Source organism: Lasioglossum baleicum, chromosome 8 (genome assembly GCF_051020765.1).
Source record: "Lasioglossum baleicum chromosome 8, iyLasBale1, whole genome shotgun sequence".
NCBI classification, from domain to species: Eukaryota; Metazoa; Arthropoda; class Insecta; order Hymenoptera; family Halictidae; genus Lasioglossum; species Lasioglossum baleicum.
In genome coordinates, this window is record NC_134936.1 from 2,320,307 (window position 1) to 2,345,483 (window position 25,177).

The 25,177-nt window shown below is 42.9% G+C and overlaps 4 protein-coding genes across 5 annotated transcripts in view; all 4 read left to right on the plus strand.

Moving 5' to 3' along the window:
- The window catches only part of LOC143211118 (acyl-CoA Delta-9 desaturase-like), a 285,417-nt gene that overhangs the window by 203,041 nt on the left and 57,199 nt on the right, over positions 1 to 25,177 (plus strand). The window lies entirely within an intron of this gene.
- LOC143211621 (uncharacterized) lies at positions 10,770 to 12,089 on the plus strand. The gene has a single exon (XM_076429453.1). The coding sequence runs from the start codon at positions 10,770 to 10,772 to the stop codon at positions 12,087 to 12,089; it is 1,320 nt and encodes a 439-aa protein (XP_076285568.1).
- Positions 12,985 to 17,320, plus strand: LOC143211196 (uncharacterized). The gene is made up of 2 exons (XM_076428663.1): positions 12,985 to 15,684; positions 15,850 to 17,320. Exons 1-2 carry the CDS (start codon positions 12,985 to 12,987, stop codon positions 15,988 to 15,990), a joined length of 2,841 nt encoding a protein of 946 aa, XP_076284778.1. The 3' UTR covers positions 15,991 to 17,320.
- On the plus strand, positions 20,703 to 21,350 carry LOC143211622 (uncharacterized). The gene has a single exon (XM_076429454.1). The coding sequence runs from the start codon at positions 20,703 to 20,705 to the stop codon at positions 21,348 to 21,350; it is 648 nt and encodes a 215-aa protein (XP_076285569.1).

Sequence of the window (25,177 nt, forward strand, 5' to 3'; positions counted from 1 at the left end):
AAAAACTATTAGGGAAGACTCGTGTAATTATGGTTGACTTGAATATTGAACTACTATTACCTCAAGTTATGATCGACGTATCTATATATTGTAAATGGAATTGCGATTGGAGACACGCAGTGGTGAGGAATAAGCCGTAGTTAATAACGGTAAACAGAACAAGAGTTTATTAAGAGTGAATATAATAATGCGATGCGTTGGTTATCGCGTCTGTCGAATAACTGAATAAGACAAAGGTCGCACGACGCGATGTTCGGCCGGAGGACGGCCCGAATTGTGAAAAGACAATCGCCAGAATCGAAAGACGATCGCCAAAATCGATCGATCAAAGTATCCCGTCTCGCGATATGGCTTATGGCGGTCTCCTCTGACGACACTATGCAATCGGAGGAACTACAAAAAAAATTATAAAAAATAATTTACTTACTAACGTTGCATGCCAAATGTGTTGTGTTTGATAAAGGAACTGTGGTGGTTAAATATAAAAAACACTTCACAAACACGAGGATCCGTTAAGCGACAAGGAAATGTGCTTTATTAAACTATGGACGTACACACCGCAAAATCTACACTCTTAGTCCGTCAAATCTTAGCACTTGAATCCTGCTCCTGCTCCGGGGTCAGCTCTATTTAAAGAAAAATCAACTAGGCGGAGATATCCGTTAACTGGGGGAAAAATCATCCCTATTCGCTAGACGACTTGAGGGAGGGGGGTCTTCCTGATCCGTGGAGGAGGAAGTCACTCCTTCAAGTCGTTTTAGTGGATTTCCAGAAAAATATTCATAGTATGACCTCGGAGCAGCGCGTTCATAATATCCCAAGTGGGCCTCTTAATTTATGACCCCTCGCCCTGGCGCAGACCGAGGGTAATGTCAATTGCTTGGATATACTGCACATGGGCTAGGACCCACTGATTCCGTTCGGGGCCCTCGCGTACCCGGATTAAGGACCCTCGGTATCGTTTTATGGTCCCTTTTCCCGAAGTCATTTGGAACGGTGTAAAAAAGGGAAAAAGGCCTCTTCGTAAAATAAATACGTTAAAAGTCGAGGGGCCATCTGTGCCGCTTGTAAACGGACGCACATTTCTTACAAAATGGTTGCCAAATGTAGATATGCATTAATCTCAAAAATATCGTTTCCGTCACGTCCGTGTCATAAACCTTGTTGACGAAGACTCCACGTGTTTCGTTCTTTTGCTACGAAACACTCGTGGACCCCCATTTACATTTCATGGACCCCCAATTTTTATTTTCGCTGTCATGGACCCCTTGCAGTTCGGAATCGACCCCTGGGGGTCGATATAGACCACTTTGGGAATCACTGATTTAGAGGTTTTGGCCGGTTTTTCGCGATTTGGGACCACTGTGCGTTGATTCGGTTCCAGAACACGAATGGTAACTGGTTCCGTAGACACGTTCAGTACATTCCCAAGTAGCCACGTGTAGCCACGTACGTCCCTAAAACGTACGCAGAATGTACGTAGGACGTTTGGACGAGAACTGAACCTGAAACGTACGTTTTAGGGACGTACGTGGCTACTTGGGTTGATCCTCCAATTCCGACAGGATGTGGGTACCTTGCTACTTCTTCGGCGAGAAACCATTATATTCCTGGTGTACAACCGTCGCGAGATATACTTTGTCCTTGCACCAAACCTGGTTGGTGAACTCCGTCGCTCACATGTGGGGAATGAGGCCCTACGACATGTGAGTATACTTTCTTTCGTAATCAAGTATTATATTGTAGAAACACATTACTATCATGTTGTGGAGCTCTGAAAAATATGAAAGAGAGAAGTAAAAAGGAAGGAGCGTTCCGTCATAGGCCCGCTAGAGGACTCGTCAGTAAGGCTATCTAGCGGGCCCTGGTTTAGACCAGGCGTGGGAACTTTCGCCTCAATTGAGGCAAAACTGTCCCCACCGTAGCGCCCACTGTCCCCCACCAGCATCCGTCGTTACTATGTAGGAAGGACGCGTTTCGCTTGACGCAAGCAGTGCGCAGGTCTCGTGCATCGGAGCCACGAGGAGCGCCACCGAAAGGAAGCTTGGTGGGGGAAGCAGGCGTTTGAGGGGCTCCACCCGTGCCCACACCTGTTTAGACGTTGGGATGTCGGAAGGCTAGTACGAATCGAGAACTAGCAAGAAAGGTCCTTGTCTATCTGTCCCTCTTATGGCGAGCGTAGGAAGCTGGGCGCCACAATGTCACGTGAAAACAACAAATTGCACGTGACATTCTTACGAGGAGACCTCGCGTATCGAGAACGCCGGATCGCAACGAGTTATTGTGTGCACATAGCTTACGCACCCTCATGAACTATCCAATTGGTTTTAGCCGAAAACGCGAACCCATTTTTCGAGAAAATCGATTTTGAAAATGGGAAAAATTTATAGGGGAAGAGGTTGAGTTGTGAGACGGGTTGGGTTGTGAGACAGTCGTTTTTATCCATCGCGCAATCGCGATAATACCAATCTGTCTGCTGTCAAATTTTTGTTTTGACGTCTGCTAGTTTTTGTGCTAGCACCGAGGTGTATACAGGGTGTCCCAAACTAAGTGTAAGTCCCGGAAATGGGAGGTTCCTGAGACCATTCTAAGAGACATTTTCCTTTGCACCAATGTCAACTGCGGCTTTGTTTAGGAGTTATTAACGAAAAACCACGGACCAATCAGAGCGCGCCCTGGGCCGCCGCGCCGCGCCGCGCCAGCAAGCGAGTGTCGGTGGTACGCCGTGACATCGCAAAGAACAAGAGTTTCTCGATTATGTGAATGCTCTCCGATTTCAATGAGCTTTGGATATCTGGTCAAGATCATTATTCTGAACAACATTTCTCTTTAGACTTTTTGGCGATCGGCTTTAGTTTACGAGATTATCGCGAGAAACTTTACTTGTAAATCCATGGGATCGATGTACTACTAGCTTCTATCCGATGTCAATGAGCTTTGGATATGTGGTCAAGCCCATTATTCTGAACAACATTTCTCTTTAGACTTTTTGGCGATTGGCTTTAGTTTACGAGATTATCGCGAGAAACTTTACTTGTAAATCCATGGGATCGATGTACTACTAGCTTCTATCCGATTTCAATGAGCTTTGGATATGTGGTCAAGATCATTATTCTGAACAACATTTCTCTGTATACTATTTGGCGGTTGGCTTTAGTTTACGAGATAATCGTAAAAAAAGAGAAGAAGCACAGAAACTGATTGTATTAAAAACTCACTTATTCAGCCGTAAATCCATTTGCTGCTTCGAAATGTGTGTCTTGAAATTTCTCCACACTCACAATCACTGTTCACATTTGTCATCACATAGTTATGCACTAATAATAATTGCCATATCCCTTGTACTGCTGCACAAATCACAACAATCAGATAATGCAATCAGAAGACCGCGGATTTCATGCATTTGTAGCAAACTAGAGTAGGTGCATTTTAATACAGTAGAGAGATTAAAATAATTTCAAAACACCATAGTATTATTTTCAACTTCTTAAAATGATCACAGTGAGAATCAAATATCTGTCTGGTTCCTGTCCCTTGTAATAGCGGCAGCCAACATTCATTTTGCATAAAGATCCGTTGTCTAGTGATTAGTTTAAATATTACTATCAAAAACACAGCTAATAGCAACCGTTAGCTTTGAATTGACAAGTCTTTGGAGATGTGCTCTCTACCGCGGCTCGAACGACACTGATTTTCCGCAAGATTTTTCTAAAGAATTTAGGAAGGGCATTTAGAGTGTCGAAATTCGAAATGCACGCTGTAGCAGGTTTACGAAAACGACGGGACGGTTATACGAAAAACAGAATGCTAGAAGGACCGCTTTTACCCAGCAACGGGTAAAAATGTCAGGTCAGCGTAGAGCATCCCTATTGTCCTATACCTTCCTTAAGAAACTTTCTAAAAGAAGGACAGACGATGTTTTCGAATGGTTACCCATCGACTCTGCGTACCAATCTGCAGGAAAAACTAAACATGTGTTTGCCATAAATCTTACAGCGGTCCTTCTCGCATTCTGTTTTTCGTCTAACCGTCCCGTCGTTTTCGTAAACGTGCTACAGCGTGCATTTCGAATTTCGACACTCTAAATGCCCTTCCTAAATTCTTTAGAAAAATCTTGCGGAAAATCAGTGTCGTTCGAGCCGCGGTAGAGAGCACATCTCCAAAGACTTGTCAATTCAAAGCTAACGGTTGCTATTAGCTGTGTTTTTGATATTGATATTTAAACTAATCACTAGACTGCGGATCTGTATGCAAAATTAATGTTGGCTGCCGCTATTACAAGGGACAGGAGCCAGACAGATATTTGATTCTCACTGTGATCATTTTAAGAAGTTGAAAAAAATCCTATGGTGTTTTGAAATTATTTTAATCTCTCTACTGTCTTAAAATGCACCTACTCATGTTTGCGACAAATGCATGAAATCCGTGGTCTAGTGATTGCATTACCTGATTGTTGTGATTTGTGCAGCAGTACAAGGGATATGGCAATTATTATATTAGTGCATAACTATGTGTTGACAAATGTGAACAGTGATTGTGAGTTTGGAGAAATTTCAAGGCATCTGTGTGAAATAAACATACGAATTATTTATCGATTCGAAAGTGAAAGTGAAATTCTGGATCGTCGACTTGACCGCGCATCCCTTAGGCCTTCTACCACCGTCTGTGCAGTTCGTTGACTTGGCTGTACGCCCCTTGGATTACGGTACTGTCGTATACCTGAAGACACCTGTGCAGTCACCGACTGACCCATTGACACACATTTCGAAGCAGCAAATGGATTTACGGCTGAATAAGTAAGTTTTTAAAACAATCAGTTTCTGCCTCTTTCCTCGTTCGGGTAAAGTTGCCGTAAGTCGGGTAAGGATGATCCGGGTCTTCGTCGATTCCAATGACCTTGAAATAATGTTATAAAACACGACGTTTTAAATATCTTTTTCCTTTGAAATGGTTGACGGTCGGCTTTAGTTTCGGAGACATTAGCAGGCCGTGTCCGCTATCATGAACACCCATAATAAATTTACAAGTGAAGTTTCTCGCGATAATCTCGTAAACTAAAGCCAATCGCCAAAAAGTCTAAAGAGAAATGTTGTTCAGAATAAAGGTCTTGACCACATATCCAAAGCTCATTGACATCGGATAGAAGCTAGTATTACATCGATCCCATGGATTTACAAGTAAAGTTTCTGGCGATAATCTCGTAAACTAAAGCCGATCGCCAAAAAGTCCAAAGAGAAATGTTGTTCAGAATAATGGTCTTGACCACATATCCAAAGCTCATTGACATCGGATAGAAGCTAGTATTACATCGATCCCATGGATTTACAAGTAAAGTTTCTCGCGATAATCTCGTAAACTAAAGCCGATCGCCAAAAAGTCTAAAGAGAAATGTTGTTCAGAATAATGATCTTGACCACATATCCAAATCTCATTGAAATCGGAGAGCATTCACATAATCGAGAAACTCTTGTTCGTTGCGATGTCACGGCGTACCACCGACACTCGTTTGCCGGCGCGGCGCACAGTGGGGTATTTGGCCTGTTTAGCGCGCCAAAACTATTGCGACGTTATTAATAGTGTGAAGGTCATACTATTATATATCGTTGAATTCGTCTTAACACCAGCTACAACACTATCAAATCAAAAATACAACTTAATGTTTAAAAAATCGAAGCGACCTTGTTTTTTTGTTTTAAACAAAATTTTTTCGAAGTTTTATGTATTGAAGTTTATATTGAGGTTAATACTGTTAAACTTTTGTTTCAAACATTTTTTCGTAAAAAAAAAATATATTATAAATATTAATTAATTTTTATTAATTTTTCTTTATAATATAAATTAATATTCTAGCAATAATGACTTTCATTTTCCTTCATTTACTTCCAAGTATCTATCACCTACAGCTCAGTTATTTCATCATTATCAGTCATATGATATACGGTCGGTTCATGCCATACTGATCTAAATCGCATAAAAAGGTATGTTCCAGCACGAGATCGCACGCAAACTTTTCACGATTGTTTAAAGCAATGTCTAATGATTAACCCCTAAAAAAATTAGAGGGGTGTTTTGCGGAGAAAAAAAGTTATTACATGATACATATTGATTTTCTGAAAAAAAAATTATATCACTTTTAATTGTTTATTCTATCAAAACCACCGAAGAGTATAAAACAAAAAGCAGTAAAATTACTCTATAAACCTTCCTTTACATCCTAGGTATGTTTTTATCTCGATTTGATACACTAAACTTGTGAGAAAGATCATTTCTTTAACACAAGTTTTTCCATGCTTCTCTCGGTCACGAGAATATGTTACTTTCAAGTATCTATAGGTTACTAAATACTACCGTTTATGGAAAAATATTATTGTAGATTACTTGCATATATATTCAGGTACATGGCTAAAAAGTTTTAGTCATTTTGAACAAAGTAAAAATTTCGACTTTTGGCGCGCTAAACAGGCCAAATACCCCACTGTGCGGCGCGGCGCGGCGGCCCAGGGCGCGCTCTGATTGGTCCGTGTTTTTCGTTAATAACTCCTAAACAAAGCCGCAGTTGACATTGGTGCAAAGGAAAATGTCTCTTAGAATGGTCTCAGGAACCTCCCATTTCCGGGACTTACACTTAGTTTGGGACACCCTGTAGACGTGTTGCTTATATTAGATACGGACATCGTGTGTAAACACGTCGTGTAAAACTTTTACTCATTTTTTTAAAAACATTATTTTGTTGAGTGAATCAATTGAAAAAGGTGATGCATTTTCATTTAGTGTTTTCTTTACATTTTACGATGCAATATTGAGTTTTGCGCGTATACGACAAAACATTGTTTTTTTCTGTCACATTCGGAATGGCATCATGGTTGGGTTATGAGACACCATAGTGGTTGGGTTGTGAGACACTAGTTTTTTTTACTTGAAACGAACTTGTAACCGTACCAGTTACATATTGAATGAGAGCGAGAGGGACTATAGCGAATCCCCACCACAGCGAGTCGCGACAAGATCTGCGATCCTTGTCAAAATAAAGGACCGCAGATCATCACCGCTAATTAGGATGCGCGCGCACCGATTCCCACTCGATACAGATCGAAGGAGGTCGATGCGCGAAGCAAATTCGTCACTCTACGTCTGGAAGCGGGTCTAGTAACACGCGACTCTAATAGATCCAGCGAAAACCGGTACTCGTTCGAGAAGTCAAACCGACTTCGCATTTCTAGTCAAACTGCCTAGATTGCCTTCGTCTTGTACTGTGGCACAGCCGAGATTAATAACTATTATCGTGTGTAACGATCGTGTCGGCGTAGAGTCAAGTGTAAAGGTAACGTACGAGAAGACGGAAATCTAATAGGAACTGTCGATAGATAGAGTCGTGTGATTATCATTAAAATCATAATTGAACGACAGAAGGATTTAGTACGACTCTTATTTGCGATTCTAGAACCGGAGTGGGATCAGGCTCGCTTAATAGCGCAGACGAATTCACTCTTTCGGTGAAGCCTAGTAAAAGGAGTTTTGTACGTGTCGGCATATATGTACTTCTCCGAGAAATCGGCAGAGTACGTATGTGATACGACGGTCGTCATCTGTCGGGGTTTATACGTTCAAATGACAAGAGTGATTATGTACTGTGTCGATTTACTATTCCAGAACCGGAGTGGAATCAGGCTCGCTTAATAGCGCAGAAGGATTCATTCTTTTGGTGTTGCATAGTAAAGAGGCGCCTTGTACGTGTTGGCATATAGCATACTTCTCCGAGCAATCGGCAGAGTATCTATGTGTTTTGACGGTCATTAGTTGTCCGAATTATAAACTGTAGAATTGATTAGCACAATACGAGTGACTAGACACTGAACCGGAGTACAAACGGGCTCACCGCTTGGTGCAGAAAGGGTGTATTCTTTTGGTGAGGCAAATGTGACGAGTATTCTGCGTGTGATCAGGGGCGATACCTCTCCGAGAAGTCGGCAGGGTACACTCGTGTTATAACGATCGAATCAAGCAGTCCATGTACCTTTAACATCTAAATCCAGATCAATAACGATTGTTGAAACGATTCCAGACGTAGCGTCTCGTGGGTGTACTGGGGCTATAATTTTAAGTATCGCGTTTGGCGACCGTATTTGTAGTAGGAGTTTTCGGGAAAGAATATATTATCTTGCCTGTGTGCAAGTTTCTTTGATAATCGCATTTAGCGAACGTCTTTTCAAAGTTTATAGTAATAAACTTTGACTGGGTTGTGAACCCTGATTTGAAGTATCGCGTTTGGCGACCGTATTTGTAGTAGGAGTTTTCGGTTAAAAATATATTATCTTGCCCGTGTGCAAGTTTCTTTTGATTCGCGAGCGAAACCGTATTCGTCACGGTTTCTGAGAACTTTTGTATTTCGGAGAAGTAGGGTTACCTCACGGTATTGATTTACAACACCGAGTATATTAATTGTCGGCGAACGAATGTGAAACATACCAGCGTGTTGACGCCGAGAGTCAATAATCCTGACGGATGATCTCTACAGGGTGTCTCAAAATTAGGTCCGGAGCCGAAAATGGGAGGTTCCTGGGATCATTTCAAGCGACATTTTCCTTTGAAAAAATGTCGTCCGCGGCTTCGTTAACGAGTTATTAACGAAAAACAGGGACCAATCAGAGCGCGAGCTAGACGCGTGCAGCCCGGCGCGCCGGCAGCCGAGTGTCGGTGGCACGCCGCGATGTCGTAACGAACAAAAGTTTCTCGATGATGTGAATCCTCGCCAATTTCGATAAGCTTTGGATATGTTGTCAATACCATGATTCTGAACAACATTCCCCTTTACAGTTTCTGTCGATCGGCTTTAGTTTACGATATTATTGTAAAAATTTGTAATTGTAAATCGATCGATGTACTATTTCCTATCCGATTTCGATAATCTTTGGATATGTTGTCAATACCATGATTCTGAACAACATTTCCCTTTACAGTTTCTGACGATCGGCTTTAGTTTACGATATTATTGCAAAAATTTGTAATCGTAAATCGATCGATGTACTATTTCCTATCCGATTTCGATAATATTTGGATATGTTGTCAAGACCATGATTCTGAACAACATTTCCCTTGACGGTTTTTGTCGATCGGCTTTAGTTTACGATATTATTGTAAAAATTTGTAATTGTAAATCGATCGATGTACATACTATCTCCTCGCCGATTTCGATGAGCTTTATTTCAAAGGAAAAAGATATTTAAAACATCGAATTTATAACATATTTCAAAGTCATCTGTTCCGTCTCAAGAATCGTTGTCCCTCGCAAATATTCGATTTCTAACGAACGATTTATTAACGGGTCTTCCCTCGAAAATACATTACGATCGAGCCCCCCTTTACAATGTTTTTCCTTATAACAGCGACACGACGATGCAAGATCGGTATTTGTTTTTAGCAATCGCTCGTCCCCCCAAACATCAGAGACACGGAGAGTCGATTCTCGAATGTTCTGCAACATTGTCGTGCCCAGGAAACCGTTAGAGATTAAATAATTTGATATACCGTAACTGACCAAAAACAGTCGGCATTCGCTTCAGGTATTGCAACCTTCGGAACAACCCAATCGCGATATGGGTCGATTGTATGCACAGTCATAAAATATCTACAGTCTAAAGTCTAAAGAATCCTCGCGTTCGTTAATCTCGGTCAAGTATCCACGTTCACCCTCGACCATCTTGTTTCAAGGATGCGCGCTAGCTCGTAAATCTACGGAAAAGGGACACCATTAAATTCTTACAACATGCTTCCAAGGGTGCATCGGCCGACCCATACACAATTCTTAATATCGAAGATTTGTGTACGTATATTTCGGACAATAAACAATTCGCATGTATACGGTTCATCTGCACTGCTGCTCTCGTAAACCAAGAGATGGCATTGCCCTCGCAGGCCCGTCACATGGAAATGCTGCATGTTCATAAACAATCGAAAACCTCTCGTTCTCCAACTCGGGCATACTCCTACTCTTTTTTCCAATCGACCAATCGAAAGAAAGTGTAAAGAGTGATCGATGTCCTGATTGGAAGCGAAAGATCGACAGCACCAACCAGGTTGCTTACCATTAGAACAAAAGACGATTCATTCTTTTCCCTACTCTAAAGCCAATCTCTCATCCACGAGGCGCTTCTCAAAAAAACTCGTGTTGGATGGAAGTCGAGTTCACTCTCAGTTCGTTACGATCCTTCGAACGAGTGACACTAACCACCCAACCGAGCGTTACACTTCTTGCTACCGATATCGTGCAAGCGAAGTAATACAGATCAACACGGTTTGATCTGCGCGCGTATAAGGCAAGACTTGTCGGCACAGCCTTACTGACGAGTCCTCCGGCAAGTCTAGGACGAAACGCAATTCTTTCATTTTTTACATTTCCTTCATTCCATCCAATCCGATCCGATAAATTGAAATAGTTGTCCAAAGTTAATTCGGCGGACAACCAAACGATAGACTCGCGGACACGACGGTCGCGACAAAACATTTTGGTCCTTCGAGCCGGATCTGGTGACCTTGTGAGTGTACAGTGAGTGCAAGGACAATTCAAGGTGGAAATCATCAATCATTGAGAGAATTGCGTCCACGATCAACCGACAACGTTGACCAGCTTACGCAGAGAGCAGCCACGATCAGCCGACAACGTTGAGCAACCGCCAGCGATAGCAATCAACCGTATCAGCTCAAGGTTGGCACGTTTTTGAATTTTCCGATCAGGATCGTTTATTGGCCACCCCCATCGAGACATTCGTAAAATGGCAAACACGAGCAAGTTAAGCCAGCGTATTAACGCCCTCAAGGTTAAACAACGCGTTTTCAAGTCGGATCTAACAGACTTTTCTAACGAATTATCGAAATATCAAGAGTCCGCGACCGCGCGTACAATACTTCGAGAACGGGTAGAACAACTCAGGAAACAATTCGACGCGTTCAACGACGCCCAAGACGAGCTAGGTCATCATGAAAACTTCGAACAGTTACAAATTGAACGAAAGGCCGTGAGAGATTCGTATTACAATGCGCTAGCCACCGCGATACAAATACTCGATGAATCGCCGACGGCACAGAGGCAATCGACTAGAACCGCGATTGATTCACCAGCTCCATCCACATCTACCAGCATCACCGGGGTGCATTTACCCAAAATTCGTCTTCCGCGTTTCGATGGACGGCTCGAGAAATGGTTGCCTTTCAAGGACGCATTCTTGAGCTTGATCCAGGGTCACCAAGGACTCACCGATATCCAACGTTTCAATTATCTCAGGCTATCGGTAACAGAACAAGCCGAAGAGGCCATTGAATCGTTCACAATGAGCGAGGAGAATTATAAGGCCGCGTGGGCTCAATTATTAGAAACGTACGACAATCAACGCGCGCTCATTCTACGTCATACCACATTGTTACTCGAGACACCTGCTATGCTCAACGGTTCACCAGCCGAAATAAATAACCTGATAAATTATATGCAATCGCACATCCGCTCGTTGCAATCGCTCGGTAGATCCTGGGAAAACATCGCGAGCGATCTAATCACGGTTATCGCTATCAATCGCATGGACGACGAAACGCGCAGAAATTGGGAACAAACCCTTGTAGATACCGGCATGCCTCTCGCATCAGACATGTTCAAACATCTTCGCAATGCTTCACATCAAGGCAATTTTCGCGCCGCACCGGCAAATACGAAACAATACAGGAAAGCGTTGCCAGAAATTAGTCGACCGTCGGCAAATCTTCGACCGCGAGCCCCGAAACGAACGTTCGCGACAATATCGAAAGGAACATCGGCGTCTCCGAGACCGAATAAACGAACATTCACAACGACAACCAACGTTCAAGCATGCCAGATCTGCAAGTCTTCGACACACAAATTATTTGCGTGTCCTACATTTGGGAACATGACCATCGATGAACGATGGGCAGCGACTACGGCAGCAAATCTATGCTCGAATTGTTTACTAGCAGGTCACACTCTTGACAAATGCATAAAGGGTCGGTGTCGCATTTGTGGTAAGAGACACAATACCAGATTGCATAGAGAACAGAGACCGACGATTCCTGACAAAGAAACATGACTAGTCTCCGAAAACGCGAACCGGCTCTTGTCTAACAATCACTCGTTTTTGTCGAACAAAACAACAAACGGTCTATTAACAACCGCGATCATTCACGTTTTGGATCGCGATCGAAACCTGATTCCGTGTCGCACGTTGGTTGACACCTGTTCCAACGCGAATCTTATCACAGATGAGCTAGCGAACCGGTTACAACTACCAACTACTCGACAAACCGCCGTCATCGAAGCGTTGAACCAACTCAACACGACTACTAGCAATCTCATGACCGCCACGATAAAATCGAGATTGACAAATTATCAGAGGACGTTAACATTTTGCATCATCCCACGCATAGCAGAAACATTACCCGATAATCAGATCGACAGAACAGACATTCGTATACCGACTAATCTCCGTCTAGCCGATCCCGAATTCCATCGTCCGGGAAAAATCGATATGCTACTCGGCACTGGGCCTACATTATCCTGTCTTAGTATCGGACAAATCAATTTGTCAAATCGAAACAACGTTGATCTCATACTCCAAAAAACTCAGTTCGGATGGATTATAGGAGGCGATCTCCTCTCAGCGTCGCGATCGAGCCGCAAGACATTTACCCAAAACGTACAGTTCGATTTAGGGAAGTTCTGGGAAATAGAAGAAGGAACTATCGAGCGAGTTCGGTCAATCGAGGATCAAGCCTGCGAGAATCATTTCGCGGCCACCGTAACGCGCGATGATTCCGGTCGGTATATGGTAGCGTTACCTTTCAACGAAAAGCAAACCCAACTCGGGGAGTCTCGTTCACGCGCTCTGAATCGGTTCTTAGCCCTCGAACGAAAACTGGAACGCGATCCAGAATTTAAAAAAAAAATACACAGAAGTAATAGACGAATACCGCGTCCTCGGACACATGAAGCAAGTCACAACCATTCAAACGCCCGGATTTTATCTGCCGCATCATGCCGTCTTCAAACCAACGAGCTCAACCACAAAAATCCGCATAGTTTTCGACGGTTCCGCTAAGACAAATACGAACATATCCTTAAATGATACACTCCGAATCGGTCCCACTCTACAAGATGATATTTTTTCACTCTTATTAAGATTCAGAATGCACGCATACGTGATAACGGCCGATATCGAGAAAATGTATCGCCAATTTCTAGTTCGACCCGAAGACCGCGCTTTTCAAAGAATACTATGGCGAGACCCGAACGAGGACATCAAAACCTACGAATTGACAACCGTTACGTTCGGACTCGCTCCAGCACCATATCTAGCCATCCGATGTTTACATCAATTAGCAAACGACGAAGAACGCGATTTCCCGGAAGCCGCAGCACGTATCAAACAAGATTTATATGTCGACGATCTATTGACCGGTACCGATTCAATCACAGAAGCGCGATCATTACAACGTCAAATCATTACCCTGTTGAAAAGAGGAGGATTAAACATTCGGCAGTGGGCATCAAATGAACCGAAATTGCTCTCGGGCCTGAGCAAGGATTCAATTCACCCAAAAATTCTGGGAGACGCGCCCGCGATGAAAACGCTCGGTGTTTCATGGGACGCACGACAAGACGTTATACGATATTCAGTTCAACAAGCAACGGTGACCAAGGAAATCACCAAACGGAACATACTATCCACAATCGCGAAAATTTACGACCCACTCGGGTTACTCGGACCGATCACGATCACAGCAAAAATATTCATGCAACGATTGTGGGCGTTAAAAATCACGTGGGACGAATCCGTGCCAGCCAACATTCACACAGAATGGACCAACTTCGCTAACGACTTACAATTACTCAATAATTTCGAATTCAATCGCTTCGTTAGGACAAAGGGCGCAAGACAGACCGAAATACACGGTTTTTGCGACGCCAGTGAAAGGGCTTACGGCGCGTGCTTATACATCCGGACAACAGATCATTTCGGCGGCATTCATACGCATCTATTTTGCGCCAAATCACGTGTCGCACCCCTCAGTCAAATAACCCTAGCTCGTTTAGAGTTGTGCGGCGCTGCCTTGCTAGCCACGCTATCGCAAACCGTGCGGAGTGCGTTGACTCACAACATCGATAAATCAGTATTCTGGACCGATTCGACGATAGTTTTAAGTTGGTTGCGCAAGCAACCTTCTACCTTGAAGACATTCGTCGCGAATCGCGTGGCCAAAATCCAACGAAAAACAGAAATACAGTCGTGGCGATATGTACGTTCCGCAGACAACCCAGCTGATCTCATTTCGCGAGGAATGACCACAGCAGAATTTAACAACAATCGTCTCTGGCGGTATGGTCCCGAATGGCTTGCTCAGGAACAAGCGAAGTGGCCATCCGCAAGATTCACCATATGCGATGAGCTACCGGAAGTACGAACGGTTACATGTTTGGTCGGGTCGATAATCCAAACCGACGAAATCCTTCAGCGATACTCGTGTATTCAAAAACTCAGGCGAATCGTCGCTTATTGTTTACGTTTCCGAACGAGTCGTCGGACTATCGGGCCATTGTCCATTGAAGAGATACAGCACGCGAACAGACAAATCATAAAATTACTTCAATCCGTCACTTTCGCTCGTGATATACATGATTTGAAAACTGGTCATCTATCTAACACGAGCAAATTACAACCGCTAACTCCATTCCTCGACGAACAGGGAATATTGCGCGTAGGAGGTCGACTGCAAAATTCCACGCTACCGTTCGAACAACGGCATCCGATACTTCTACCTCGAAGTCATCACATTACTAAACTCATAATTCGCGATTCACATCAACGGAATCATCATGCTGGAATCACTGCGACTTTATACGACGTGCGATTATCATACTGGCCAATCGACGGAAAGAACACTACGCGCCAAATAGTGCGACATTGTATTAGATGTTTCCGTATAAAACCTCCCACAGTTGAATATATCATGGGTAATTTACCTGCTGCCCGTGTCACCGAAGGACGCCCATTCGTTAATAGTGGAATTGATTATTGCGGTCCATTCTACATAAAGGAGCGGCAATTTCGAAACAGAGTTCGAGTCAAAATATATGTAGCCGTCTTCGTCTGCTTCGCGACGAAGGCCGTTCATTTAGAAATAGTCGGCGATCTCACCACAGAAGCCTTTATGGCAGCGCTTAAAAGATTTATTGCACGAAGAGGTATTTGCAAAAACCTATATTCGGACAACGGCACAAATTTTGTCGGTGCCAACCACGAGCTGATGGAACTTCAGCAAACATTGTCAAAAGACGAGAAGTTCAACCACTTCCTCAACTCCAAGGCAATATCGTGGCACTTTATCCCTGCGTTATCCCCACATTTTGGCGGGTTGTGGGAAGCAGCCGTAAAATCATTCAAGCATCACGTCAAGCGAGTCGTCGGCGAGGAATTGTTCACGTATGAACAATTCAATACGTTCGTTATCGAGGTCGAAGCTATTTTAAATTCGCGTCCTCTGACTCCACTCTCGTCAGACCCGAACGATATTTCCGCTTTAACACCTGGCCATTTCCTGATCGGTGATTCCTTAACGTGTATTACCGAGACTGATTTCAGCGAAACGCCGTCAAATCGCTTGTCCACCTGGCAACATATACAGAAGGTAAAGCAAGACTTCTGGACCAGGTGGCACAAAGAATACATACACCAACTCAATGTTCGTCACACATGGACCAAGGGGTCTCATGACATCCAACCAGGAACGGTTGTCTTATTGAAGGACGACACCTTACCGCCATTGTGTTGGCATCTGGGCCGAATATTACAGGTGCACCCAGGAACAGACGGCGTCACGCGTGCTGTGACCGTTCGTACCATCAACGGCACGTACAAACGAAATGTCAAGAGATTAGCACCTCTTCCCATAACTGATAGTGCACGACCAATCGGTGCCGCTATCTCAACGTAGTCATGTGAGTCCATCTTATCTTCATATCATATTACATTTGATCGATCGAATCGATCAACGAGGGGGAGCATGTTCCGTCTCAAGAATCGTTGTCCCTCGCAAATATTCGATTTCTAACGAACGATTTATTAACGGGTCTTCCCTCGAAAATACATTACGATCGAGCCCCCCTTTACAATGTTTTTCCTTATAACAGCGACACGACGATGCAAGATCGGTATTTGTTTTTAGCAATCGCTCGTCCCCCCAAACATCAGAGACACGGAGAGTCGATTCTCGAATGTTCTGCAACATTGTCGTGCCCAGGAAACCGTTAGAGATTAAATAATTTGATATACCGTAACTGACCAAAAACAGTCGGCATTCGCTTCAGGTATTGCAACCTTCGGAACAACCCAATCGCGATATGGGTCGATTGTATGCACAGTCATAAAATATCTACAGTCTAAAGTCTAAAGAATCCTCGCGTTCGTTAATCTCGGTCAAGTATCCACGTTCACCCTCGACCATCTTGTTTCAAGGATGCGCGCTAGCTCGTAAATCTACGGAAAAGGGACACCATTAAATTCTTACAACATGCTTCCAAGGGTGCATCGGCCGACCCATACACAATTCTTAATATCGAAGATTTGTGTACGTATATTTCGGACAATAAACAATTCGCATGTATACGGTTCATCTGCACTGCTGCTCTCGTAAACCAAGAGATGGCATTGCCCTCGCAGGCCCGTCACATGGAAATGCTGCATGTTCATAAACAATCGAAAACCTCTCGTTCTCCAACTCGGGCATACTCCTACTCTTCTTTCCAATCGACCAATCGAAAGAAAGTGTAAAGAGTGATCGATGTCCTGATTGGAAGCGAAAGATCGACAGCACCAACCAGGTTGCTTACCATTAGAACAAAAGACGATTCATTCTTTTCCCTACTCTAAAGCCAACCTCTCATCCACGAGGCGCTTCTCAAAAAAACTCGTGTTGGATGGAAGTCGAGTTCACTGTCAGTTCGTTACGATCCTTCGAACGAGTGACACTAACCACCCAACCGAGCGTTACACTTCTTGCTACCGATATCGTGCAAGCGAAGTAATACAGATCAACACGGTTTGATCTGCGCGCGTATAAGGCAAGACTTGTCGGCACAGCCTTACTGACGAGTCCTCCGGCAAGTCTAGGACGAAACGCAATTCTTTCATTTTTTACATTTCCTTCATTCCATCCAATCCGATCCGATAAATTGAAATAGTTGTCCAAAGTTAATTCGGCGGACAACCAAACGATAGACTCGCGGACACGACGGTCGCGACAAAACATCATCGAAATCGGTGAGGACCCACATCATCGGCAACTTTACCCGAACGATAGAAGAAGCACAAACTTATTGAATTAAAAACCCACTTATTCAGCCGTAAATCCATTTGACTACCACATATAACCATCACACTTTTACATAATTGTTGAACTCGTAGCACACTTTTATAACTCGTATTGATATCGAACGAAATTACTTACTCCGACGCGGAAAGAGTTCGATACTCTTCGCGATGCCGCGCGAAACTGTGCTCTCCCAGCGTACAATGTATTCGATGAAGGCGTCGTTTAAAACAAATGAAATCGTTCCCAAGGAGATATTGATTTTTCGAGAATCATATGGCATTGAATTTTTGAGAATCATATGATTCTCGAAAACACCGATTCGAAGATTATGTAAAAGTGTGGTGGTTGTATGTGGTAGTCAAATGGATTTACGGCTGAATAAGTGAGTTTTTAATTCAATAAGTTTGTGCTTCTTCTATCGTTCGGGTAAAGTTGCCGATGATGTGGGTCCTCACCGATTTCGATGACTTTGAAATATGTTATAAATTCGATGTTTTAAATATCTTTTTCCTTTGAAATGAAGCTCATCGACATCGGCGAGGAGATAGTATGTACATCGATCGATTTACAATTACAAATTTTTACAATAATATCGTAAACTAAAGCCGACCGACAAAAACCGTCAAGGGAAATGTTGTTCAGAATCATGGTCTTGACAACATATCCAAATATTATCGAAATCGGATAGGAAATAGTACATCGATCGATTTACAATTACAAATTTTTACAATAATATCGTAAACTAAAGCCGATCGACAGAAACCGTCAAGGGAAATGTTGTTCAGAATCATGGTCTTGACAACATATCCAAATATTATCGAAATCGGATAGGAAATAGTACATCGATCGATTTACAATTACAAATTTTTACAATAATATCGTAAACTAAAGCCGATCGACAGAAACTGTAAAGGGAAATGTTGTTCAGAATCATGGTCTTGACAACATATCCAAATATTATCGAAATCGGATAGGAAATAGTACATCGATCGATTTACAATTACAAATTTTTACAATAATATCGTAAACTAAAGCCGATCGACAGAAACTGTAAAGGGAAATGTTGTTCAGAATCATGGTCTTGACAACATATCCAGATATTATCGAAATCGGATAGGAAATAGTACATCGATCGATTTACAATTACAAATTTTTACAATAATGTCGTAAACTAAAGCCGATCGACAGAAACTGTAAAGGGAAATGTTGTTCAGAACCATGGTATTGACAACATATCCAAAGCTTGTCGAAATTGGCGAGGATTCACATCATCGAGAAACTTTTGTTCGTTACGACATCGCGGCGTGCCACCGACACTCGGCTGCACGCGTCTAGCTCGCGCTCTGATTGGTCCGTGTTTCTCGTTAATAACTCGTTAACGAAGCCGCGGACGACATTTTTTCACAGGAAAATGTCGCTTGAAATGATCTCAGAAACCTCCCATTTTCGGCTCCGGACCTAATTTTGAGACACCCTGTTGCGGATAGGATAATTAGCGTATTACTGTTTGTAGCGGCGATAAAAAGGATGTATGCGAGATTATTGGGGCGAGGTACCGTATGTTGTAAAATTGTTGTAATTCTCCGTAAAAGTAAATTTATGTGAGAGATATGTGTGTAAGAAGAGCGGCGAAGGCTGGTTCGAGGTGGAAGAAGAAGGTTTTTGAGCTATTGAAATAATAATGAGCACCAACTCTTAATCGGTGTAGCCCAATGTGCGGGGGAAGACACAAGGTCATCCTTAGGCCGTGGCCGCTAGACCAAGCAGGGCCAGGTACCTGAATTTATGAGGGTCATAAAGTGGAAGGGAAGACACAGGGTCTTTCCTAGGCCGCGGCCGCAAAACCACGCAGGGCTAGGTACCTGAGATAACGATGGTGGGAACATGCACAAGAAGACATAAGGTCTTCCAGAGCCGACGGGCTGCCGGCAAAATCGAGAGAGTTGGTACATACAGCGATTGAAAAACAAAACAAAACCCGAGAAGGGACAGGACCTTGGAGGAGGTCTTCGGGAGTCAGACTTGAACCAGCGCTCGTCACTGACGGACAAAATAAATTTCAGTTAACCATATTACGTTGTTTCATTAAAATCCACCTACCAACCATCGAGCAACTTACATTTTTGGTGCCGAAACCCGGGACAACTACGCCGGTCAAGAAGTGAAGTTCGAGGGTTGGTGAAGTGGCAGTGTAAGTGTCGTGCGCGAATACGCCATTTAAAGCGAGGCTATGGCGCCCAAGAAGAAACGACCTATTCCAACAGCGCAATCAAATGAGGAAGTCCGAGAGGCGAAAAGATCCCGTACGGCGGCGCAGGAAGCGACGGTGCGAGAGGATTCAGCTACTACTGAAGCTCAACCAGCGGAACAGGAGCAAAGGAGTACGTCGCAACAAGGTCTGAGGTCATCTTTGGAGGAGAACAGCCCACAACGCATAGGCGTCAGGATGGTACGAGCGTTAGCCACCGATCAACCCACAGCTGCGAATGTCATCCAGGAAGACGATCGTGAGTCACCTCTAACGTTAACCGAGCCGAACTCGTCCAATGCTCCCTCTATTTTAGCTAATTCTCGTCGGGATGCCAATGCGACAGAGCAATTAACAGAGGCAATTACCAATGCGTTACGTGCGGCTAGGGAAACGTCGTCAGGTGTAGGAAATTCCCGCTTGCTGCATCGTTTGACTACTGCGAAAAGGCTACCCAAGTTTTCGGGCAACCCGGTTGAGTGGTTGAATTTTAAGGAAGCGTATCAGTTGTCAGCAGAACTTGGCGGGTACTCAGGACGGGAGAACGTCGCGAGATTATTTGAGGCGCTCGAAGGTGAAGCACGTGCGAGCGTCGGTGCATTATTGGCGACGGCTAGCGATGCGGATATGATTATGCAGACGCTGGAATTGCAGTTCGGAAACAAACACACGATAGCGGGAAAGATCGCGAGGGATATTAACGACTTGCCCCATTTAGAGTTCGGAAGGGGAAACGTGGGTAAATTTGCGGCTAAATTGCGCAATTGTGTCACTGCGTTGAAGGCCCTCGATCTCGTTGGGTACTTGCATAGTCCGGACTTGATAAAAAGTGTTGCAAATAAGTTGCCGTCTGCGTTGAAATACGCGTTCAACAGACACGCCACGGAAGCTGACACAGGAAAAACCATGCTAGAAAAACTTGCGGATTTCGTCTACAAGGAGGCCGAGTTAGCCGCCGCGACAAGTATTTTTGAAACAGAGGAGCCGTCTACGTCCCGCGCTTGCAACCCAAAAGTTAACCATTTATAGTGACAACGGCACCAATTTTAAAGGTGCAAATAAAGAACTTCGCGACGCGATTGCCGCAATGGAAACCGACAAGCTGGAGAATCACGCGTTACAAAGGAAAATAAAATGGATTTTCAATCCGCCAAATGCACCTCATATGGGCGGAGCGTGGGAAAGGCTCATCAAGTCCGTTAAAATAGCTCTTAACGCGATTTTGCGCGACCAAGCGCCCAGCGAGGAAGTCCTTAAAACCTTAATGGTTGAAATCGAACATTCTATAAATTCTCGGCCGTTGACTCACGTATCCCTGGACCCTCAAGACAACGAGGCATTAACTCCAAATCACTTTCTAATGGGAACGTCTTCGGGGGAAATCAGAATGGGGAAATACGATGCAGAAGCCGTAAGTCCCAGGAAGCAATGGAAGATTGCTCAATGTTTCGCCGATGCGTTCTGGCGACGTTGGCTGAAAGAGTATTTACCCGGCCTGATTCCGCGCTCGAAATGGTGCAACACAGAGAAGTCGTTAAAAAATGGAGACGTTGTACTCATCGCAGAGCAGCAAGCGCCCCGGAATTTATGGAAAATAGGGGAGATCGTGGAAGTGTATCCTGGGTCGGATGGAGTGGTTAGAATAGCCAAAGTGCGCACAGTGCAAGGTGAATTTGTGAGGCCGACACGGAAATTGATCAAAGTGACGGGCGGTGAAGAGACACTCGATTCGTGAAGCAACAATCGAGATTAGGGGACCCACAATGCAGAAAAGGGTCATTAGGTTAAGCGTTACATTGAATAAAACTTTAGCGAGCAAAAAAATACTATGTTATAATACTATGTTACTTTAAATCGTTTTGACAATTATTTGTCAAAAATATATGTAAAATTCGCAATCTACTAATTAGTGTCTGTTAACGACGACCGAAGATAACCATAAAAAAAATGCATTATCATTCTTGTAACTTGAATTAGTATTAAAAATCCAATGTTCAAAAGACAGAGGTGAAATCAAATCCTATCCGTTTAGTTTAAGGTAAATTAAATAATTGCGATTGTTTAATTTGAGGGGGAGGATGTTGCGGATAGGATAATTAGCGTATTACTGTTTGTAGCGGCGATAAAAAGGATGTATGCGAGATTATTGGGGCGAGGTACCGTATGTTGTAAAATTGTTGTAATTCTCCGTAAAAGTAAATTTATGTGAGAGATATGTGTGTAAGAAGAGCGGCGAAGGCTGGTTCGAGGTGGAAGAAGAAGGTTTTTGAGCTATTGAAATAATAATGAGCACCAACTCTTAATCGGTGTAGCCCAATGTGCGGGGGAAGACACAAGGTCATCCTTAGGCCGTGGCCGCTAGACCAAGCAGGGCCAGGTACCTGAATTTATGAGGGTCATAAAGTGGAAGGGAAGACACAGGGTCTTTCCTAGGCCGCGGCCGCAAAACCACGCAGGGCTAGGTACCTGAGATAACGATGGTGGGAACATGCACAAGAAGACATAAGGTCTTCCAGAGCCGACGGGCTGCCGGCAAAATCGAGAGAGTTGGTACATACAGCGATTGAAAAACAAAACAAAACCCGAGAAGGGACAGGACCTTGGAGGAGGTCTTCGGGAGTCAGACTTGAACCAGCGCTCGTCACTGACGGACAAAATAAATTTCAGTTAACCATATTACGTTGTTTCATTAAAATCCACCTACCAACCATCGAGCAACTTACACACCCTGTATATAGAAAAACCTGTATACAAAGATTGGTACAATATACCTTACTTTTACCTCCTAACTGGTTCTCAACTTATTTATCAGATAATCCAAACCTCTCCGCTTCCAGTGCCTGGAGGCACGAACTAATTATATCTTATCTTAGTCAATTATTATCTTTAATTATTGATGAAAATAAATTCTATTAAGTTCAATCAGTAATAATTCAGGAAGTAACATTAATACGGTTACAAACTAGAACTGCCAAATGGGTCCCACGGAAATCACCGACACAGATTTCTCCGACACGGTTTTCACCGACAACATTTTGTCCGGCTCCAGATTTGTCCGACAATAGCTTTGGCCGACAACGCCTTTAACCGACAACGAATTTGATCGACAACGATTTTGACCAACAACGAATTCGATCCACAACAACTTAAGACGACCACAGTATGCATTATCATACAGTATTATCATATGTATTATCATACAATATTATCATACTGTGTTTCAAGTCGTTGTGGATCAAATTCGTTGTCGGTCAAAATCGTTGTCGATCAAATTCGTTGTCGGTCAAAGCTATTGTCGGAGAAATGTTGTCGGCGAAAACCGTGTCGGAGAAATCTGTGTCGGTGATTTCCATGGGACCCCTGCCAAATATCGTTGTTCGTGTTAGAATTAAGTGTTTATTTGTCATTAACATTTGTTTTGGTTTATTTTTTGAATTTATAGTCATTGTAGGGACCAGTCGAGGAAACTCGAAGTCCTCGAAATTACCTAAGCGTAAAAAAAAAACCGAGCACGATTTATGGCGTGCGTGACTAGACAAAGCTATTTTTGAGAGAACTGTTTAGTTTCACAGTCTCGCAGGATTTTAGCTTTCGTTAGTCACAGTCTCAATAGCGGCATACGGGTACCATAAACCGTGGAGAGCCGAAGGACCTTCGCCAAAGGGCAGCGGTCGTTACGCGACCTGAAGAACCCCACATGCAAACATTGTAACAGCGACTTGGATGACGAAGAGGAAGATCATTATTGAATCCTTCCATTCATTGTATTTCTTTTTTACTTTTCTTCGCCATTCTTTGCTTTTTTTCCATTTTTGCCATTCTTTTTAACTCCTTTGGTCATTTAAAATGACTGTCTTTAAAATAAATAAAAATTCATTTCTGCATAAAGTTACATGGGTTTTACTTTATATTTTACCACACACACACACTTTTTAGTTGATTTTTCCGAGTGTCTCACAACCCAACCACTTTTTTCAGGAAACCAAAAACATGTCCTCGGAAAATTGGCCATAAAATTTTACTTGTTGATCAAATCACGAAACTTTTTACATATACAAGTTGCGTATTTCCTTCACCTTTCCAACGGTATATAAAACTCTTTGATATCTTCATCAAGCAAAAAGTTACAGACTAAAAATAAAACCCGTCTCATAACCCAACCTCTTCCCCTACCACTCGGATATCCCAGGTTCGCGCCCCGTGCAGGGACATTTTTTTTTGTTTATTTTTCGAAGTTTTTGCAATAATGTACAATAATTTTACAAGAAATGAGCAACAAATTAAATATATTAACAATATAAGCCGAAGTACACCCCTAGACGGAGGGTTGGGTAGAACTATAGTTTTATAGAGAACTATACTTCTATAGAGAACTATAGCTCTCGGCATTTTTCGTTAGGAGCGCTGATGTCTGTTTTCGATCATTCAGTCATTGTTTTACCGATATAGTCACTGTACAGTCCTCCATATAATGTATTCGAAAATCAATATGAATTTAAATCAATACATATTAATTTTGTCGGTGAAAAGGAAGACTGCTACACGTTCGTACAATAAAAATTTACTTTACCGACATCTGCCACATTAGTGCACACACTTAAATCTTGTTTCTGTGTTAGTGCCACCTGTCGTGTATATCGGCATTCGCTCATAGACTTATAGAGATTGACTGCGCGGCCTGTACGAAGCGTTGAAACCTGCCATGGCGGCCCACAGTGTCACGAAATGCCTGTTTTTTGGACAAAATTCAATAACTTTTGTTCTGTTTATGATAGAGACATGAAACAAAGTTGGTTTTTTTCATTTATATTGAAAGCAATCTGAACATGATATTATTATAAATATAGTAATTTATTTAAACATTGTAAAACGATATTTATAAACAAAATTTTGTTTTATTGCTGGTTTTCAGTAGATGAATTCTCAGTTCAGTTCTTCCGAAACTGAAACTTCGTTTTAAACTCTTATTACATTCGCCTCCTCGACACACATACACTCTTTCTCTACTATGCCTGCCGCAAGTAACTAAAAGTAGGACTATTCGCTCTGGTCTAAACATTCTTTAATCATAATTCGCTTGTATAAACAAATGTGTAGTCATACTTAATCAAAGCTTACGAGCACATAGTATTTACTAGAAATTATAGATATAAAGAAAAGCAACTTTTTCCTTTAAATTATTCAATTACACAATTACATTATTGAAAAGAAAATTACAGAAAATTTACACACTTTAACTCGAAATTGTGAAACGTGTTTTTAAAATATATAAAAAGTGTAGCATGTATAGAATATTCTAGAAGAAATTTAGAATCGACAAGCTTCTAAAAGCTTCTAGAAGCATAGTTTGTAGACGACCGACGTGAGGTAGCGACGTAAGGGGAGCGCGCGAAAAGACGAATCGCGCTTAACGACCGCTGTTGATTTCACGTACGCGGATAGTAACGGATTTATATAAATAGAGGGTTCACGGAGGGACTCGACCTATTTTGCTATTCCGAGAGAGAGGACGAGGTAAGGACCACAGCCGCTCTTGGTTAGCAGTAGCGCCCCGGCAGGAGA